Source organism: Gekko japonicus, unplaced genomic scaffold (genome assembly GCF_001447785.1).
Source record: "Gekko japonicus isolate JY-2015 unplaced genomic scaffold, Gekko_japonicus_V1.1 scaffold3302, whole genome shotgun sequence".
Lineage (NCBI taxonomy): Eukaryota > Metazoa > Chordata > Lepidosauria > Squamata > Gekkonidae > Gekko > Gekko japonicus.
In genome coordinates this window covers 32,918-54,472 of record NW_015173237.1, presented here as the reverse complement: position 1 = coordinate 54,472, position 21,555 = coordinate 32,918, and the positions used below count along the sequence as shown (strand labels likewise).

Here is a 21,555-nt window from a genome sequence, read left to right as displayed (position 1 = left end):
ATCCGAAGGGTACACGGGAAAGGGCCTTTTCAGCAGCAGCCCCATGATTATGGAACAACCTTCCCAATAAGGCCCGCCTGACTACCCCATTCTTGATCTTCAAGAGGAAGCTAAAGACAGTTTTATTCACAACAGTATTTGATTAGTTGTTCTGCCTACCGACAGTTTTAAATTATTGATTTTACCTAGTGGTTTTTACTGATTTCACCTAGTGGTTTTTATATGTATTTTATCCATTGTATTTTATAAATATTTACATCGTAAGCCACCTTGAGTCTCTGTAAGGTAGAAAGACGGCTAATAAATGTTTTAAATAAAACAGGATCACATCATCATGTCATATTTTTTACTTTTAAAAAGTTTATCTGAGAGCCTTTCACCATAATTACCCATCCTTCAGAGACATACTGGGCCCCACTGCTGGACCTCCTGAGGGCACCTGGTATTTTTTGGCCACTGTGTGACACAGAGTGTTGGACTGGAATGGGCCATCGGCCTGATCCAACATGGCTTCTCTTATGTTCGTATGTTCAATTTACTCTGGCCTGACTCAAGACTAAATTCCTGCCGATATTTGCATCCAACAGGCATATCATGCAGCTGAGTGCACATAATCTGACCTGTCTGGCAAATATTTTAATGCTTCCAACGGGAACCAAACCCAAGGAATGAGCTAAGACTTAAAACGGCAGGTTATGGCCCAGTTGCCCGTGCCTACTTTAAGCAGAGTTGGGGACTCTAAGCGTATTCTAAGCTCAGGCTGAGGAAACCTAGGGTTCAAAGCCAGGCAAGGTCTGAGCAACAGAATCCCACAGAACGGAGTGCTCCGGTTGCAAAATGTTTAGAACGATGACATCTGCCAGCTTTTAATTCAAAATTAACCAAACTGGCAAACCCCTCTATTACAGAGCAGGGGTTCCCAACGCAGTGCTCCCTCTAAGCTGAGTTAGTGTGAGCTAGCTCACAGTTTTTTAGCCTCCGGCTCACAGATTTTTGTCTTAGCTCGGGAAGGGATGGCTCCAGAGCAAACTTATTTATGCAGTAGCCAAATTGCTCGCTCACAACTTTAATGCCAGTGGCTCACAAAGTAGAATTTTTGCTCACAAGACTCCACAGCTTAGAGGGAGCACTGCCTGCAGCTACTCTGGCACCTGCTGACATCATGCCCGGTGCCCACCAAGTGTTTTTTAGAAAGCCGACGTGGCTGGGTAGGGCTTTTGACCAGCAAGACTTCTGATTGGACACTTGCTCAGTTGGGCAGATTTATTTTTTTTTAAATGCTGCTTTGGCAGCAGCTGCCACCACAGCACAAGGATCTTCACTGTGTGACTGAAGATAAGGGGTGGCAGCCATTTTGTGGTTGGCTCTGCCTTCCTTTGTTAGCTATTCTGTGGCTGTGCCAGAAGTCCAAAGGTGCCCACAGGCTCAGAAAGCAACCTGACGTGCGAGAGCTTGCTCATACAACAACACTCCGCCTTTGCGAAGCGTGAACTAGGTCTGAAGGCACTGCCACAGCGCGGTTATTTTAGATAGGAGGCCCGGCACGCTTCTTGCTTCTTTGGCACTGCCGACTTTACCAGGCTTCCCACGTATGCCAGCGTGCACAGCCGTACCTTCAATAAGGCTTCCATCATGCCGCAAGAGACCAGAGCTTCGCCCCCGGCATCGTAGCTTGCCAGGTGGTACAGGAACGAGAAGAGTGCCGTGGCAAACTGGTGAGGATATGGCTCCATGGAAGGATCTGGGGGAGAGAGAGAGAGAGAAAAGAGGGAGCGTGAGATTCCGCGGCAAACAACCAGCAGAGTGCAACCTTGTTGTAAGAGGGAGCGTGAGATTCCGCGGGAAACAACCAGCAGAGTGCAACCTTGTTGTCTTAATTCCCCCCCCTTTGCGCATCTGAGATTCAGCACTTGCCGATCATGGCCTGTATGCAGTTCCGGACCAGGACTGGCAAAAACCCGTGGTAGGAGGCAGTTCCGGTGCAGTCGATAATACTGCTGAGTTTTGGAGTCCGCTCCAAGTGCACAATGGAAGTCAGCGTCCTCAGCGAGGCAGCTTTGATGTCCTGTCCGGAAGGAAGGGAGAACGTAAGAACGTAAGAGCCCTGCTGGATCAGATCAGTGGTCTACCTAGTCCAGCATCCTGTCTCACACTGTGGCCAACCAGTTCCTCTGCATGGCCAACAACAGGGCAGAGAGGCCGAGGCCTTCATAATAACATCAGAAGAGCCCTGCTGGATCAGACCAGTGGTCCACCTAGTCCAGCATCCTGTCTCACACAGTGGCCAGCCAGTTCCTCTGCATGGCCAACAACAGGGCAGAGAGGCCGAGGCCTTCATAATAACATCAGAAGAGCCCTGCTGGATCAGACCAGTGGTCCACCTAGTCCAGCATCCTGTCTCACACAGTGGCCAGCCAGTTCCTCTGCATGGCCAACAACAGGGCACAGAGGCCGAACTCTTCCCCTGATGTTGCCTCCTGGCTCTGTGATTCAGAGGTTTAGTGCCTCTGAATGGGAAGGTTCCCCTCAGTCACCACAGCTAGTGCCACCGACAGACCTCCATGAATCTATATAATCCCCTTTCAAAGCTGTTTATTCCTGAGAGATCAGGCCGGAAGGAAGATCTTGCCATGTAATCAATTTCCACTGGGAAACAGGTCAAAAAATCAGCTACGGTGGCTCTATCAGGCCAGTGACAGCCTCTGGATTATAGGGCAGCAAAGCGGAAAGAACCCTGGAATCTTATCACTGGGCAGATTGTCGCACACTTGGGAAGAAGCCAGCAGGAGCAACGTCACGCTTGCTTCCCCTTCCCACCCCAAAGGGAGGTCAGAAGGACAAACCACAGGCAGCCTACCATTAACTGTGTGTCTGTTATTTGCAGAACGTCCACTAATTCTTCTATCAACCCGTTGTACAGTATACTGTTGGCGGACTCCTGCAAGGCATTCGAATACACTGTGGGAACAAGAGAGGCTCCGTTGAGAATTTACAACCGTTGACAGACATGTGGAAAGCAAATCCACCCATTATCTTGAGGTCTGTGTCGAAAGGTTAGGAAGGCATTCTGGCAGACCTTCGACCTGTTTGAAACCTGTGCCCGGTTTAGGTACCAGAAGGGACTGTATTCCACTGTGTAATACTGATACTTTATTCCTGCGGGTTACAAGAAATTCTATGCGCTCTCAAGGCCCGCTTGTTTTTTTCTTCAGACCGAGATGAGGCAGTAAAATCCCTGAACTGTGGGTTAGAGGCTGGATGAAGATTACTCAAGCCCAGGCAATGGCATATGATCATTTGTTCCTGGGGACAGAGAAGTATTCTCTTCCCTTGATGAGGTTTGGTTGGTAACCTGAGGTTCTTAACACATCGCTCCTTTAGTAACTATTAGGGCCAGTACACTAGTTGGAATGGCACACACCTGGTCAGTGCCACAGACACATCGGTAAGGTCCACATTGGAATACCGTCAAATACTGTCAAACACTGATAATGGTGCTTCCCTCTTTCACAAACTTTAGGAACTCCGGAACACGCCGACCCAGTTATTAGCTCGGTCCGGCCTTAGGGACTCTCTTGGTGCCGCAATATTTGAACCCACTTTAAATTCATTTCTACGCACAATTCAAGATGGCAGTCTTTCCTTCAGTGTGCTAAGACAACCAGATTTGGTTTATTTGGGTCATTAAATGAAATCCTGCCTCAAATTCTATCACGTAGACAGGCTATGCTAAGCAAGCCTGTTCCATTTTTCAAAATTTTGATACTTATACCCTGCTTCTCTCCCCAATGGGGACCCAAAGAGATTTACGTCATTGGTCCCTCCTTCATTTAACCCCCAACCATGACTCTGTGAGGTAGGTTAAGCCAAGAGAGAAGGAATAGCTGGCATAAAGTCACTTAAGCAAGGCTCCATGGCCGAATGGAGGTTTGAGCCAGATCCTAGTTAGCGTGGTGTTGTGGGTTAAGAGCAGCGGACTCTAATCTGGAGAGCCGGATTCGATTCCCCAGTCCGCCTCCACGTGAAGCCTGCTGGGTGACCTTGGGCCAGTCACAGTTCTCTCAGGACTCTCTCAGCCCCTCCTACCTCACAAGGTGCCTGATATGGGGAGAGGAAGGGGTAAAGCACTTTGAGACTCCACGGGGTAGAGAAAAGCGGGGTATTAAAAAAAAACCCACCCAAAAAACAAACATGAACTCTCATGGGAGTTCCCACTTCTCTTTTTTCTGATCACAATGAAAGCTACTTTGATGAACACTAGTCAAAAGATGGTCTAAAAGCCTTAAGGAGGTAGAGTCAGGTACTCAAATAAGCACACCACGCTAATCAAGATAATGCTCTTCTCAAGCCCCCCCACCCCAAAATCTACCTATATAACCCCACAATTTCCCCCCACACACACTCTCTGGGAAATGCCATGGAAAACAACCCACCGACCATCCCTTACCTAATATAGAAATGGCATGCAGTCTGGCTTGAACGGCTTGCAACCGCTTTTTATGATTGGAAAAGCCATGGGCCAAACGAATGTGTGTAAACAGCAGCATCTATTAAACACAAAGATATTGTTAAACAATGTTACATACAAGCATCAAAGGCTCCCAAATCTAGAAACTCCTCAACTTAATCATTTATTACTTTATTCAGGGTTAACAGCCAATAAGCCATACACACGCACAAAAATTGAGGAATTAAAAACAACAGCAAAAGAAGAATTTTGCCACGTCAGTCGTGCATGCTTTACAAAAGCCACTCAGAAACAAATCTTCATGTATCAGAAGCAGCTGAATATTTTAACAACCATTTTGCAAGAGATTTCTCCCTCGTACGTTCGGAAGAGTAGAAGAAAACGGGCAATAATAAATCAACTGTAAGACAAGGGGCAATCACAGAAACGTCACTCTGGAGGAATCCTAGCAAGACGCCCCTTCGTCTGTGCTGTGGGTAATGCATTACAGCGTGCAAGCATATATGACTGTCTTAATTTAGGTGACATCAGTGCATGGAAATACAATGGGAATTCAAATTCGGCTAAGTATTTGAGTCACACATGGAGCGGAGAACATATCCGTCTGGCATCTAGGATTGATAGGTTCCAGTCCTGTTTAAAGAGCTTTTTCATACTTAGCACTCTTTCCCTCCCTACCGAAGAGGCCGAAGACCTAAAAGGAGCCAGCTATACGCTTTTAAAACCTACTATTTTATTCCACCAGGACTCCTCAGCTGGGTTTCTACCTAGGCTACAGAACAGAGGGGGCAAGAGTGGACATGTTCTCCACTCCATGTGCTCTTCTCCCTCCGTTTGTTAAGACCTGACGAGCAGAATACCAGAGCAACAAAGGGAGGGCAAGGGCAGAACTCATCTCACTGATTTCCCCCCCTTGAAATCCTGCCTCAAATTCTATCACGTAGACGGAGGGCAAGGGCAGAACTCATCTCACTGATTTCCCCCCCTTCCCAGCACTCTCAAGTGGTACATTCTTCTCCCACCACCTTCTGCTGCATCTGCAAATCTGGTCCTACAGACTTCAATGTCTGCTTGCCACTGCTGTAAATACAGTTACTCCAAGCCCCCTGTCCCATTTTCCCTGCATTAATGAACGCGATTTAAAAGGCACCCAACCTCATTCTTCCCCTTTCTGAGAATACAAAATGGGAAACCACGAAGACTGACAGCATACATCCCTGTGACAGAAACCCTAAAGCTTACTAAGGCTCAAGAGTGCCCCCTAGAGTGTCAGCGATCTTGGACCCCTGGGGATTCCATCTGAACGAGCCATTCACTTCCATTTCACACTGGACCATGCTGGCAGACTTAATCCCTTTTGGACAAAGGACAATCTGATTTGGATCAGACCAAGTATTGGTCACGGAAAGGTCAGCGCCATTACCACATGCTTGATGGGACTCTATTTTATACGGCTCTGATTGGTAAAGGTAGCCTCTGACATCAGAGATGGGGATTTGCATGGCACTGGAGAAATCAGCTTGCCATTCTTAGAAAGGAGGCTGGTAGGAGTGTGCAATTTATTTAAAAAATCCAGTGTTTTCCAGTTCAGGTCTATTGGACCCAGGGGGGAAATTCAGTATTTCTGAAAAATCCCTTGAGCCAGATCCTAGTTAGCGTGGTGTTGTGGGTTAAGAGCAGCGGACTCTAATCTGGAGAGCCGGATTCGATTCCCCAGTCCGCCTCCACGTGAAGCCTGCTGGGTGACCTTGGGCCAGTCACAGTTCTCTCAGGACTCTCTCAGCCCCTCCTACCTCACAAGGTGCCTGATATGGGGAGAGGAAGGGGTAAAGCACTTTGAGACTCCACGGGGTAGAGAAAAGCGGGGTATTAAAAAAAAACCCACCCAAAAAACAAACATGAACTCTCATGGGAGTTCCCACTTCTCTTTTTTCTGATCACAATGAAAGCTACTTTGATGAACACTAGTCAAAAGATGGTCTAAAAGCCTTAAGGAGGTAGAGTCAGGTACTCAAATAAGCACACCACGCTAATCAAGATAATGCTCTTCTCAAGCCCCCCCACCCCAAAATCTACCTATATAACCCCACAATTTCCCCCCACACACACTCTCTGGGAAATGCCATGGAAAACAACCCACCGACCATCCCTTACCTAATATAGAAATGGCATGCAGTCTGGCTTGAACGGCTTGCAACCGCTTTTTATGATTGGAAAAGCCATGGGCCAAACGAATGTGTGTAAACAGCAGCATCTATTAAACACAAAGATATTGTTAAACAATGTTACATACAAGCATCAAAGGCTCCCAAATCTAGAAACTCCTCAACTTAATCATTTATTACTTTATTCAGGGTTAACGGCCAATAAGCCATACACACGCACAAAAATTGAGGAATTAAAAACAACAGCAAAAGAAGAATTTTGCCACGTCAGTCGTACATGCTTTACAAAAGCCACTCAGAAACAAATCTTCATGTATCAGAAGCAGCTGAATATTTTAACAACCATTTTGCAAGAGATTTCTCCCTCGTACGTTCGGAAGAGTAGAAGAAAACGGGCAATAATAAATCAACTGTAAGACAAGGGGCAATCACAGAAACGTCACTCTGGAGGAATCCTAGCAAGACGCCCCTTCGTCTGTGCTGTGGGTAATGCATTACAGCGTGCAAGCATATATGACTTAATTTAGGTTTTCCCTCCCTACCGAAGAGGCCGAAGACCTAAAAGGAGCCAGCTATACGCTTTTAAAACCTACTATTTTATTCCACCAGGACTCCTCAGCTGGGTTTCTACCTAGGCTACAGAACAGAGGGGGCAAGAGTGGACATGTTCTCCACTCCATGTGCTCTTCTCCCTCCGTTTGTTAAGACCTGACGAGCAGAATACCAGAGCAACAAAGGGAGGGCAAGGGCAGAACTCATCTCACTGATTTCCCCCCCTTCCCAGCACTCTCAAGTGGTACATTCTTCTCCCACCACCTTCTGCTGCATCTGCAAATCTGGTCCTACAGACTTCAATGTCTGCTTGCCACTGCTGTAAATACAGTTACTCCAAGCCCCCTGTCCCATTTTCCCTGCATTAATGAACGCGATTTAAAAGGCACCCAACCTCATTCTTCCCCTTTCTGAGAATACAAAATGGGAAACCACGAAGACTGACAGCATACATCCCTGTGACAGAAACCCTAAAGCTTACTAAGGCTCAAGAGTGCCCCCTAGAGTGTCAGCGATCTTGGACCCCTGGGGATTCCATCTGAACGAGCCATTCACTTCCATTTCACACTGGACCATGCTGGCAGACTTAATCCCTTTTGGACAAAGGACAATCTGATTTGGACAAGACCAAGTATTGGTCACGGAAAGGTCAGCGTCATTACCACATGCTTGATGGGACTCTATTTTATACGGCTCTGATTGGTAAAGGTAGCCTCTGACATCAGAGATGGGGATTTGCATGGCACTGGAGAAATCAGCTTGCCATTCTTAGAAAGGAGGCTGGTAGGAGTGTGCAATTTATTTAAAAAATCCAGTGTTTTCCAGTTCAGGTCTATTGGACCCAGGGGGGAAATTCAGTATTTCTGAAAAATCCCAGATCCCAGTATTCGGATCCAGGATTTTTTTGAAATCCCGAATTTTTTCAGATCCAATACACCCAAGAAGAAAAATACTGGAATTTTTCTTTAAGTCAGCCTAATCCTGTGGCTTGGCTCCTCCTGCAGCTCGGTTTAAACGGCACTGCAGGAGAAGCTAGCTCCAGGATCTGTGTGCCGTGGGGAGATCGCTCCCCGTGGCACACAGATCCTGGCTGGGACAGCTTTTCCTTAAAAACTGGGCTGCACAAGAAGCCAGCCCCAAGCTGAGTCGGTAGGAATGGTCTGCTGCTCCCCACCCCCCCGGGCCCAGCTGATCCTGATCCTTAGGGCTGTCTTCTGCATTATCTTTAAAAGGGACTGCAGTAGAAGCCCAACGAACAACTGAGAGGGGCGAGCAATCTGCTCCCGCCTCTCCTCTGTGTTTGGATCTACCAGTAATTCCCGAATATATCTGGGATTTGGGGGGGGGGTGTTTCCCAAGAAAACCCAGATATGTTTGGGATGCCAAAATATACCCAAAAAAATACCAATAATGTGTTTTTCGGGTACATTTTTGGCTCAGGTAGACCTGAATGCACACCCTAGAGGCTGAATGCACACCCTAGAGGCTGGCTTAGGTCCAATTTCATGCACTATAATATAGAACAAAAGCCTGGGTCTACTTGTTTTTCCAATTTATACCCCCGCCCTCCCCGCCAAGGTGGGCTCAGGGCGGCTTAACGTGAAAGTAAATACATAACAATTAAATTACCATAAAAACATCTAAAAACAGTTCATTATAAAACCGTGCCATACCATAAAGTGCTAGCAGTGTTGTTTTAATTTCATAGTGATGCCATCGCCATATGAGTACATTCAATAGATTATCTAGATGTTCAGCTCGCTCTAGTGGCTCCTTTAAGACCAACAAAGTCTAACTCTGGGTATAAGGCTTTCGTGTGCAGGAAGTGTGCCTGCACATGAAAGCTTATGCCCAGAATTAAACTTTGTGGGTCTCAAAGGTGCCACCGGACTCAAACTTTGTTCTGTTGCTTCAGACCAACATGGCAGCCCCACCTGGATTTGTACCATAAATATGTTTTCCTTTATGCTCAGTCAGAAAAGTCTCATTCTGCAACACACTTCTCACACGTACCAACTCCCCCTCCCCTTCAAACATACCTGTTTATCCTTTGGGATGCTGTACATTTTGGTGAGGGATTCCATAATTTCCGAGGGGCTTTCTGAAATCTGCATTAGGGGAACAGAAGCGGCTTAGAAACGGATACGAGAGTTGAGGCAAAGAAAAGCCCGCCCTCACACGAAGGGGTTGCTTGCTGCTTACCTTGTCGAGCTGTTCTATGTGAATATAATGTAGTGTGTTGCTTGTAGTCTGGAAAGAGAAGAAGTTTAGGAAGTCATGTACAACCTCGCCATTTACAAATGAAGGAACAGCCGTTAACTATGGCAGACGGATCCTCAAGGCAAAGCCCCCAGAGCAACTGCTCAGTGCAAAGTTGGGGAAAGGGCTAACGATCACACTTGGCCTTTGTGGGGTATCAACAATAGTGGGCCAACCCTAGTCGAGAAAGAACTACTGCCCCGTAAAGCCATAAGGAGAACAAACAACCATTTCTAATGAAGCAAGATGTGGATGAGTCTCTTCGCAGGCACGCAGAGGAATTAGCTTGAAAACCTTGGGGGGGGGAGAGATTTCACCCTGTGCTGAAATGCTGCTATCAACTTTGACCTGGGGACATCAGCTCCTGCTTTTTTTGGGGGGGGGGGTCCCCTCACCCAAACTGAGGCCAACCAGTAACCACCAGAGAAGCGTGCCATCTGAGAAGAGAGGGCAAAATCTGGTAAGTTCACACAGAGAGATTGTCAACACACAGGCAAGCGGATGCTCTCCAAGACAGTAGGGTGAATGGTGGGCCTTCAACAAGACTGAGTCCCTGCCATCACCACCGTTTTCAAGAGTTAAGCAACGCAAGTTTGTTGCAGAGCATGGCAGCCAATACAAAGAAAAGTGCACTGGGTGGACCGTGACCACCTTGAACTTGGACTGATCTAGCTGCTGACAGCATCCAGGGGATAAAGTGAACAGGCTGCCCGCGCCTTCTCATTCCTAAAGCAACTTCCTCCATCTTTGTAGTCACCAGTAACAGCCAGGGGACTAAGGGACAGTGGTTCCCACCTGTCTCAGAGACAGAGTACGGAGCAACGTGCTATTCCCCCTTTCTGACCCAGTATGGCCGGCCTGGGGGGGTCTCTCGCCAATCTTGCTTTCCACCCGCTTCCCACGGAACCCTACAAGAACAAGTCTGTAGGAGACTCACCCTTTTGTCCACTTTGACCTCGGCCCCTGGCTCTGCATAGAATTCAAAGTGTAGTGTAGTTGCACTGGGAGGGTATTTCTGTGTACAGATCACAGTATGGAATCAGAACAAATCAGATGGCACAAACACTCCTTACCAAAATCAAGTCACACTCTTCCTGGGCTGGGGCGGGGGGGGGGGGGGAGAAAGGGGACGGGGGGGGGGGGGGGGGGGGGAAGAAAAGGAGCAGGCGGGGCTGCTCGCTTGGTCGGACAACCGACCCTGGCGTGAAGATCAGCCGGGAGCCCTGCACTTGTGGCGGTCTGACAACTCCTCCCCCCCACCCCAGCCTCATCTCTCTTTTCCGAGGGGAAGGGGGTGGGAGAGAGATAAGATGTACAAAGTCAGGATTAGGTACATGGTGATGCCTTCTGGGTACCAAGAAGATATAGGAAAACCCGCACAATGATCTTGGGCCCATGCTTCCAGAACCCCATAAAACGGCACCCAACAGTGCCCAAGGTAACAGAAGCCTGCTGCTTCCAGGTCACATGTTCTCGCTACAAACAGCTGTGTCAGGAGAAGGCACGGTCCGTCTACCCACGTCCGGTTCAGGCAGGACAATGCCTCCGTGGACCTCAATCCACATGAGCTCTAGCGCCTACAGAAAAAAGGTTCTGCTACCAGCAGTGACAGCCAAACCAGGAAGTGACTCACAGAAGAAGTGCTTCCTATCCCAGGGGCTTCAACAGTCACCATATTGGTGCAACACGTCACAAGAACACGAGACACAAGTCTCATCAAGTGCAGAAGACCAGTTTACTAAGCCGAATATGATAAATCTCCAGCAGTGTCTGATCATCTTAGAATAAGCACAGACCAACAATGAAGAGGTGATTTGCTTGAAATATGTTGTACTCTTATCATTCTGAACCTGTTGCATTTGATTCTTTGGACTGTTTTGGTGCAGCAGCAGCAGCTATACCACATACGGGAAGCAGTGTTGTTGCTGTCGTCTACAAGGACTCTATCCCCCTAGCATGGTGCCCCATGCAGGACATCTCCAGTCTTGAGGCTGTGCACCTAACTTTGCAACTGAGACACAGGATTGGGATTCTCCCTGCCTCAACTGACAAAGGTGGTCTTGCGGCATGGTGCTGAGGACACCCAAAAAAAAGAGGGGGGGGATCTAAACCAATAAAGCACAAACTTCCAAAGGAAGTTTAGAAAACTAATTGAGGGCCAAAAGTTAAAAACGTAAGTAATGACACACCAAAAGGTTTCTATTTGGGGCCACAAATATATCTGGCCTTGTGTCAGAAGTTGTTGTATGAACTGGAAATATTATGTACCTTCCAGTTTAGGTCCTAAGAGTACAAACAGAATTGCCTTGTCAGGGACAACGTGCCATCAATATGTAACATTGTCCCAGACAAGGCAGTTCTATTTGCACTCTTAGGACCTAAACTGGAAGGTACATAATATTTCCAGTTCACGCAATAACTTCTGACACAAGCCCAGTCATTCAATTCCATATTGGACCATTCCAATTTTGGTCCTATTTTATTTATTGTTAATGGCCTTACATGTGTTACAGAGACTCTGTTGCTTGTTATATTTTGCACTATTTGACCTCTGAAGAAGGCTCTTGTGAGCTGAACGCATCAGGTTCCTTTTGTGTGTACTTGTAACTTTGTACATTTTATGAGGCTTTATTTGGGCCCCTACTAGGTTTTTATATGTCTTTGTAATAAACACTCTTTTGTATACTTACTTATGTTTTTAACTTTTGGCCTTCCATTAGTTTTCTAAACTTCCTTTGGAGGCATGGTGCTAAGGACCCCTAGGCCGCCTGTCCTAGGGAGTTTCAACATTCATGACGAGGCTCTCTTGTCAGGAGTGGCTCAAGATTTCATGGCTTCTGTAACCACCATGGGCCTGTCTCCCTCCCCCAAAATACTAGAACTCAAGGGCATCCAATGAAGCTGATGGGCAGTGGATTCAGGATGGACAAAAGGAAGTACCTAGTGAGTGATTAAAATGTGGAATTCGCTGCCAGTGGGTGTAGTGATGGTCACAGGCATAGACAGCTCTAGAGGGAGATTAGACGGATTCATGGAGGATAGGTCTACCAGTGGCTAAAGGAAACCTCCACATTCAGAGGCAGTAAACCTCTGAATACCAATGCCCAGAGTCAGCATCAGGGGAAAGCCTTGGCCTCTATGGCCTGTTGTTGGCCCTCCAGAGGAACTGGTTGGCCACTGGATGAACCAGAATGCTGGACGAGATGGACCCTCACTGGTCTGACCCAGCAGGGCTCTTCTGATGTTCTGGTCTCTGTGCCATGTTGGTGGACCTCCAGAAGAACTGGTGGGCCACTGGGTGAACCAGAATGCTGGATGAGATGGACCACTGGTCTGACCCAGCAGTAATAACTGGTCCTACCCATTGTGCAGGTCACTCTCTTGGATCTGGTATTTTGTTCTGGGCAGGAGGAATGTGATTGGATGGGTGGAGAAATTGATGATGGTTCCTTTGTCATGGACAGATCGCTATTTGCTCAGGTTTAGACTTACAGGGATAACAAAACTCTCCAGGGGTGGGGGATCTATTAAAATAAACCATCCCCCAGAGCCAGATGGATCCAAATAGTTCTCTGATAGTTCCATGGGGACATCGCTGTTGATATGGTCAGTGCTCCTGTCAATGCCCTGGCGAAACAACCTAGGGGGTTGACACGATCACTCCCAGATGCCCTCTCGCAAGCGTTAAGAGCCCGGGCAGCCCCTCGATTTACGGAGGGGCTGCAGGTGATGAAAAGACAAGGGAGACTGCTACAGCAACAGCGGAGGAAGACTCTGGACGATTCTGACAAGACACAGGCAAAAGCTCATTTTAAAGCGTACTCCATGGTGGTGATGGCAGCACCTTTCCCACCGTCATTGTGTCTGCACAGGGCAGGCCAGCGGAGCCGTTCTGGGTGGTCAGAGGCCTGCTGGGATCTGGCCTGCGGGAGGAGATGGGACTGCTCAGTGGCTCAGCGAGCATTTTGCCCAGCGCTCTGCAGACGAAAGCCCTCACATTCATTTCGACTTGGACTCCACCTTAGTAGTGACAGAGGCAGACGGTGCCAAGGTGCCAATGTTCCCTCTAAGCTGTGGAGTCTTGTGAGCAAAAATTCTACTTTGTGATCTGCTGGCATTAAAGTTGTGAGCGAGTGATTTGACTACTGCATAAATCAGTTTGCTCTGGAGCCATCCTTCCTGAGCCAAGGTAAAAATGTGTGAGCCGAAGGCTAAAAAACTAAGCTAGCTCACAGTAACTCAGCTTAGAGGGAACACTGGTACCAACCAGTCCAGTGGTTTGGAATTACTTTTCAGTTCACTCAGTCTGAAGGTGTGGACAGGATCCTTGGAGGCTTGAGGCCTAACGCCTGCTTGTATATCCCTTGCCCTTCCTGGCAAGTAGTGGGAAATTGACACGGGGCGGTGGGGGGGGGGGGGGGGGGAGGGATGGCTAACTGGGTTTGAGGGGCAATTAATGCCTCCCTTGAGAGAGGGGTGGTGGTTACCCCGGCCTTGCAAACAGGTTGTGGTGCATCCACTTCCAAAGAAGCCTACTTTGGGCCTAGGAGACCTCGATGACTGTTGACCAGTTTCAAACATTCCACCCCTGAACAAGGTGCACATCTGGACTGGGGTTGGGAGGCACTGTTGTGCAATGGTTCCCGTCCTACCTAGAGGGCAGGTTTCAGAAGGTGGTGCTGGGGGAACTGCTCCTCAGCGCCTTGGCCAGTGGAGTCCCGGCAATGTTGCATCCTACCCCCATGGTCTTTTAATATCTACGTGAAACTGCTGAGTGATGTCATCCAGAGAGTGGGGCTGGACTGTCACCAATATGCTAAAGACACTCAAGTTCTACCCTCATGCTCCTGGTTGATTCGAGGGAGGCTGCAGAAACCCCTAACTGGTGCCTGGAGGCAGTTCTGAAGTGGACGCGGGCAATGTTCCCTCTAAGCTGTGGAGTCCTGTGAGCAAAAATTCTACTTTCTGAGCTACCAGCATTAAAGTTGTGAGCAGGCAGGTGATTCGGCTACTGCATAAATTAGTTTGCTCTGGACTGGAGCCATCCTTCCTGAGCTAAGACAACAATGTGTGAGCCGGAGGCTAAAAAACTGTGAGCTAGCTCACACCAACTCAGCTTAGAGGGAACACTGGACGCGGGCTAATAAACTGTCGCTTAACCCTGACAAGATGGAAATACATCTGCTGGCAGGGGTTTCAGCCACCTGGCATTCTCAATTACCCAGAAAACCCTTGCCATCCAGAAACGCCTGTATGACTCCCAACTGCCTGCAATGATGAAGCTTCCCTGCAGAGACTGCAGCCAGTTCACTTCGCAACACAGCTCTACCCCATCAACTAAAAGCATGCTGGAAGGTCACCTTTTGAAACAGAACTCTGGTAACCAGGGAATCTCCACAAACTGGCATTCGCCCCAGTCAAAAACAACACCACAGAAATGGGTGAGAATATCCAAGGGTGACCAAGGAAAATGCACCCTAAAACATCTCAAACAAGAATATTGAAGATAAACCAGCCAAGATGACAGGTATTTTCAGGATCAGAACCTTTCAAACTGGGGCCCCAATATTTTTGAGCCTGCAGGCACCGTCAGAATTCTGGCACGGGGTGACGGGCGCAACTACAAAATGGCTGCCATGAGAGGTAACCACAAAATGCCAGGCGGTAAAAATCATGCATACTTAACAGGAACCGTTCCAAAGTTCAGGCAGAAGCCCTGCTTAACAGGCTGCCTTTTCAAAAATGAACATATTATTTAGAAATATTTTCTTGCATACGCACAGGTTATCTTAAGACAATGAAGAACCTTGCGCTGCGGTGGCAAGCGGCTGCTGAGGCGACTTTGAAAAAATCTGCAGGCACCATCAGAATTCTGACACGGGGTGACGGGCTCAACTACAAAATGGCTGCCGTGAGAGGTAAAGGCAACCACAAAATGCCAGGCGGTAAGGTCATGCATACCTAACAGGAACCGTTCCAAAGTTCAGGCAGAAGCCCTGCTTAACAGGCTGCCTTTTAAAAAATGAACATATTATTTAAAAATATTTTCTTGCATATGCACAGGTTATCTTAAGACAATGAAGAACTTTGTGCTGCGGTGGCAAGCGGCTGCTGAGGAGACTTTGAAAAAATCCGCACAGCTAACCAGATCTCCAATGGCCAATCAGAAGACCTGCTGTGCAAAAGCCCCGCCCACTTTCTGAAAACGCTTGCTGGGCATCGGGAAAGGTGCCGGCGGCACCGCGACAACCGTGCCGGGGAACCCCTGCTCTGAAATGCTGAAGGGGTAACTCTCACAAAGCCTGTTCCAACTGTGGGTCTGATTTCCAACACACTGCAGAACGCTAGCGTGTCTCAATGGACTCCTGTCACTTAGGGAGGCCAGATTTCTTCCCAAAGTGCAGATCACCAACTGTTTGCTAGTGCTGCTACCAAGCACCCACAGTGAAAGAGGTGCTGTACAAAACACACTTTGGGAAGGACGTGTCCTCCTGTACACTGGAAGGCGAATAGGAATTAATTTCACGTGCCGTGAGTAAAGCTACCAGCTGCGGAATGCTAAGTAAAGGAGAAAAATGAAACAGAATACTTACCAGCATGTGCAAATCTCTACAGCATTCTGCTAGGCCAAAGCCATTCTCTTTGCCACCCCAACTCTGTAGGAGAAAAAGAGAAGTATTAAGGACAAACAGCCTCTCCAAACTGCACAACGCTTTAATATAATCCCCACAGGACACACTTTGGATAGGCCTCATCAAGAAAAAACTGGTTCAGTGAAATGCTTGTGGCTTTGCCAGTTGTATTCGTTTCTGGATTAAAATCCTGAAAAAGCCCTCAAGAAAGGTTCAGTAATGGGACTGTTGCCTCTTCTCTCTAGCTTTGAATGCCTGCTCTTCTAGTCTGTCCTCGAGACGATCCTTTCAAAAAGCAACTCAAAAAGTCCTGAATGATGCTTCGAAGGCGGATGGAGAAGGACAACGGGCAGAGCTTTTCGAGCTGCTCAGAATTTATAGAAAGATACCATTAAACGTGATTAAGCCCGATAAAATACCGCTAAATGCAAAACTACCCGCCAGACTACAGGAAACTCTGAGAAGCCAGTTCGAGGAACTGGCTCGTGGCTGGCCACTCCTCTTCTATCCAATGCCTGGAGTGAAGTGGAAGACCAAGGGTTCTGCCCCAGAACGGTCTGTGATAGAGAGCATCAGTGTTCAGTGTTCTTCTGGCTCGCTTCTGGTGGCCCTCTGAAGCACTGACTGCACCCACGATGAGAACACCAAATCACTTTTGCACCAAAAATATGGACTGGAAAGGAAAAAAAAAACCCCAATCTGGGCAAAAGAAAAACAAAACACGGGCCGTCGGATGCACATCCCAGGATAAGCAAACAAGCCCAGGAAGGCTTACTAAGATATCTATGGACCTGTTACGGGAGAGAGAGCTTGAATTAGGTTCTTTCCAGTCTTTTTTTATTTACTGGAAAATGCACCTGGGTTCTCTAAATGATTCAGGTCTTCAACAGACCTGGAAATATCTGCAAATTTGTATACGCAACAGAGATGTATTAAAAGGTAATCTCTAAGGTGGTTAAAAAAAACACAACTGCCTTGAAGTATAAGATGCTTTCACAAGGCAACAAATCACCTTTATGCCTTGGTGGGGAGGGCGGGGTATAAATAGGGGGGAAAAAATGTTAGCCATGCTCCCTTCCTCTTCTCTGCCACTTACTCTCAAGTCCTTTCTTCCCATCTGCTGCCATTTCCTACTATACAGGTCACGCGGTAGGAAGTCCTAGAGCTCTCATATCCTGTATGTGACGCTGACTCCGGGGCCCACTACATTTCAGGCAGGCTCGACTTCTAGGCATGCTGACAGTTACAGACTGGACTCCCTTCATGTGGCACCGTTCCATGCTTGCCTCACCATGTTGTGAGTTAAGGGGGGGGAAGCAATGCACAATAGGAGGACACGGAGGGTCCCTTCCAAAATGAGGCCACAACTAACCCCATGCAAAACAGATCCATAAGCCGCCTGCAGTTTAACAGAAGCCTGTAAAAAAAGCAGGCTTGACATTTACAATGACAGCCGGGCAAGGCACTGGGTGCTCGGATCCGTCTTCAGCTTCTAATCATGCCTGTTTAACGTCACATAACTTTTCCGTGGAACTACTCCCAAGACAAAGAACAGGCTGGCGGCTGGCAATGCCAAGGGAGCTCCGAAGGAGACAAAGTCAAGGTGTTCATGGTTTTAAATGCATCACAGTTATACTGGCTTTGGGAGCGGGAATAATGCACACCCAACACACAGAGCATTGACGGAGCAAGATATGGTGATGCAGAGAGGCAAAACGGGAAAGACACAAGGCCCGGAGCCTTGAAAGCAAGCAGCAAAGCATGCTTGGTTTCTGCAGCTTTGGCTGAATCCATCTAAAACAGAAGCCGTGGCATTTAGAAGAAAAGAAGAGACTGGATTTATACCCCGCCCTTCACTCAGAGTTTCTAACCAGCTTACAAACTCCTTTCCCTTCCCTTCCCCTCCCCACAAGAGACACCCTGTGAGGTAGGCGGGGCTGAGAGAGCTCTTTCCAGAGCCTTGTCAGAACTATGACTTGCCCAAGGTCATCCAGCAGCTGCAAGGAGTGGGGAATCAAACCCGGTTCTCCCAGATTAGAGTCTACACACTTAACCACTACACCAAACTGGCTTTAATGGTCTGAGGACTCCCAGTGTTCCGGGCACTGCAGCAGGTGAAGGAAAAAGATTCAAAATCATTCCACCTGGATTTATTATCATTTTCTCTGCGACGACGGCTTGAAGAGCAGCTCTGGAGAAGGAAGCCACAGGCCAATACACCTTTCTCACACTAGATGGCTCTTGCAACAGGGCCCTGCTGTAGCTTACCTCAGCCAAATGCTGCAGGCGGGACAGAAGAGGCATCCTCTTGTCGGAGCCCAGGCGGGTGATGTAGTTGGAGCGCTTGCTGAACACATACAGGAGATTCAGCACGGCAAGAACCACTTGCATATCAGAGGACGCCAACAAGGTTGTCAAGTGCTGGAGGGGGAGGAGGAGAAAGTGTTGGAAGCAGACATTGGAGGAAGCCCAGCGCCGTCTCCCTTTCCCATCAGGGATTTTCCATTTTCCCCATCTGATTAAGGAACACGTGCCCAGATTGCTGATCTCATGCTCCATCTTAGACAACATTACCAGTATAGTGTCCCAGCTAAGGGACTGAGCTGTGTGCCACAAGTTCCCAGTTCAAACCTTGCTTCTGCCATGAACTCAGTAGGCAGCCAGTCTCCTCCAATGCTCCTTCTAAGGAGCATTGTGAGCTCCTGGCACTAAGATTCTATTGTGCGAGCTCCTGGCATTAAAGTCGTGAGCGAGCGATTTGGCTGCTGCATACATTGGTTTGCTCTGGAGCCAGCCTTCCCAAGCTGAGACAAAAAATGTGAAAAAGAAGAGATTGGATTTATACCCCGCCCTTCACTACCAACGGCGTCTCAGAGCAGCTTACAAACTCCCTTCCCTTCCCCTCCCCACAACAGACACCCTGTGAGGTAAGGGGGGCTGAGAGAGCTCTGACAGAAACTGCTCTTTTTCAAGGACAGCTCTTATCAGAACTATGGCTTGCCCAAGGTCATCCAGCAGCTGCAAGTGGAGGAGTGGGGAATCAAACCTGGTTCTCCCAGATTAGAGTCCGCGCACTTAACCACTACACTAAATGTGTGAGCCAGAGGCTAAAAATCTGTGAGCTAGCTCACACTAACTCAGCTTAGAGGGCACACTGGTCTTCTCCCCCCCTCTCTGCTTCACCCCACAGAATCTAAAGTATGGGAATAAGCAAAGGTATCCTGAATAACCTTAACAAAGGTTTTTATAACTTAAGGATTGCCAAGAATTTTGAAAGGCCCCTGAAGTAGACTCAGAGCGCCACACACACACGCTAAGTACCAAAGCTATATTTTCCCACCTAAATTTTGCTACCAGAATTTCCAGCTGAATAGCCAAATATCTCGCATTGTAAGGGCCGTGATCTGTTTGAAGCCCCCTAAGAACTCACGGCCCTGACCTGGATGGCCGAGCTTAGCCTGCTCTTGTCAGATCTCGGAAGCTAAGCAGGGTTGGCCCTGGTTAGTGTTTGGATGGGAGACCACCAAGGATGGCCACGGCTGCTATGCGGAGGCAGGCCATGGCAAACCACCTCTGCTTGTCTTTTGCCTTGAAAACCCTACAGGACCACCAGGAGTCACCTTTGACTTAACGTCATTTAGTGTCTGGTAATAAAAAAACAACCACTTATTCCTCCATAGAAAAAATACAAAGACCGATAAGATTTTACATAGCCATCTGCTCCAGACTCTCAGTCTGTATCCCTCTAACAGCCTTGTATTCTCAAAAGCAGCCTTGCTCCAAATTCAATCAATCTGTGTCTCTCTTTCAACGCTTTTTCCGGATATCTAAGTATTTCAGACTCTGGTCTTTCCTCAGGAACAAATCCTATATAGGAATCTTACATTCAAGCTGACACTTTCATTGATTTACTTTTCCGTCAATCTATTTGGGCAAGGCCTCCTCACTTATTTCCAAGCATGCTGATGCTGCTGCCAAAGTCAAATGGACCCAGTCTCTTTTGTTATTGTATTGTTCTGTGGGCATCTAGCACACATCTGTATATTTTCTCAAGCCAGACTGTCTTGGGATTGTGCGTTATTCTTGTGGATTGTCAGCTTTGACTTGATAGCACATTCTGCCACCAAGAACTCATGCAAGTCCCTCTTGTCTACCCGGACATCAATTACAGAACGATCTCTTTACAGATCAAGAGAGGCAGCCGTGTTAGTCTGTCTGTAGTAGCAGAAAAGAGCAAGAGTCCAGTAGCCCCTTAAAGACTAACAAAATACGTGGCGGGGATAAGCTTTCGTGACTCACTGCTCACTTCTTCAGCTTTCGTAAGCAGTGACTCATGAAAGCTCACGCCCTGCCACGTATTTAGATACGTCTTTAAGGTGACACCAGGCCCTATTTCTTTAGCGTTCATTACCTCAATAGAGCTGTACAGGTGGCGAGAAAAGCTGTATTCTATGAGAAGGGCAGTGAAGTTCAGCACTGACAAAAGCAGGGATTTCAGCTGCTCTCTCTCTGGCCGGTCGCACAGCAGCATCCATGACATGTTCTCCACCGTCTGCCCAGCATCTGCCAGGATGCCATCGAATCTGTCGAGCAGGTCCACCCAGTGGTAAAGTTCACACTGGGAAAAAACGATGGAAAGTATATTTATGTCAAGGAGCAGGAGAGAATAAGGTAAGACCTACTGTACTCCCTAGAACAGAGCTCCCCAACCTTTGTGAGTCTGCCTTGGGAATTCTGACACAGCCTGGTGGGTACAGCCATAACATGGCTGCTACAGGAGGCGGAGCCAGACACACGACTGCGGCCGCAGTTAACCTTCGGTCATACAGTAAAGATCCTTGTACTGTGGTAGCAACTGCTGCCAAAGCAACTTTTAAAAAATCTGAACAGCCAATCATAAGCCTTGCTGGGCAAAAGCCCAACTGGTCTCTAGCCCCTTTCTAAGAACTCTTTACAGCAATCAGTTCCTTTGAAGTCCTAAGCAGCCGGGACAATGTATACCTAAAGCCTGCACCCTCAATCACATTTTATCACAAGGCACACGAGCTGGCGTGAGATGACAGTTCAGTGGCAGTTCAGTGGCTTGGCAAGAAGATGGTCCTAGGCTCATCCCTTAGCATATCCACTTGGAAGGGAGGAAGAGGAGAAAGAGGAGAAAGAGGAGGAAGAGGAGGAAGAGGAGGAAGAGGAGGAAGAGGAGGAAGAGGAGGAAGAGGAAGAAGAAGAAGTGGAATAACTACCCGAGATTGGATTTCTACCCCACCCTTCACTACGCAAAGGAGTCTCAGAGCGGCTTACAAACTCCTTTCCCTTCCCGTCCTCACAACAGACACCCTGTGAGGTAGGTGGGGCTGAGAGAGCTCTCTCAAGAACTGCTTTTTAAAGAACAGCTGTGCCAGAACTATGGCTTGCCCAAGGTCACCCAGCAGCTGCGAGTGGAGGAGTGGGGAATCAAACCCGGTTCTCCCAGATTAGAGTC

The 21,555-nt window shown here is 48.0% G+C and overlaps 1 protein-coding gene across 1 annotated transcript in view; it reads right to left on the bottom strand.

Moving 5' to 3' along the window:
- HUWE1 (HECT, UBA and WWE domain containing 1, E3 ubiquitin protein ligase) overlaps nucleotides 1–21,555 on the bottom strand; it is a 126,549-nt gene that overhangs the window by 103,573 nt on the left and 1,421 nt on the right. Inside the window, exons 2-11 of the mRNA XM_015422763.1 lie at nucleotides 20,488–20,694; nucleotides 18,345–18,497; nucleotides 16,038–16,100; nucleotides 10,382–10,459; nucleotides 9,388–9,435; nucleotides 9,225–9,293; nucleotides 6,623–6,722; nucleotides 2,858–2,958; nucleotides 1,915–2,065; nucleotides 1,614–1,741 (exon numbers count right to left, since the gene is read on the bottom strand). Of these exons, the coding sequence (XP_015278249.1) occupies nucleotides 1,614–1,741; nucleotides 1,915–2,065; nucleotides 2,858–2,958; nucleotides 6,623–6,722; nucleotides 9,225–9,293; nucleotides 9,388–9,435; nucleotides 10,382–10,459; nucleotides 16,038–16,100; nucleotides 18,345–18,497; nucleotides 20,488–20,694 (1,098 nt within the window). The remainder of the gene's footprint in view (nucleotides 1–1,613; nucleotides 1,742–1,914; nucleotides 2,066–2,857; nucleotides 2,959–6,622; nucleotides 6,723–9,224; nucleotides 9,294–9,387; nucleotides 9,436–10,381; nucleotides 10,460–16,037; nucleotides 16,101–18,344; nucleotides 18,498–20,487; nucleotides 20,695–21,555) is intronic.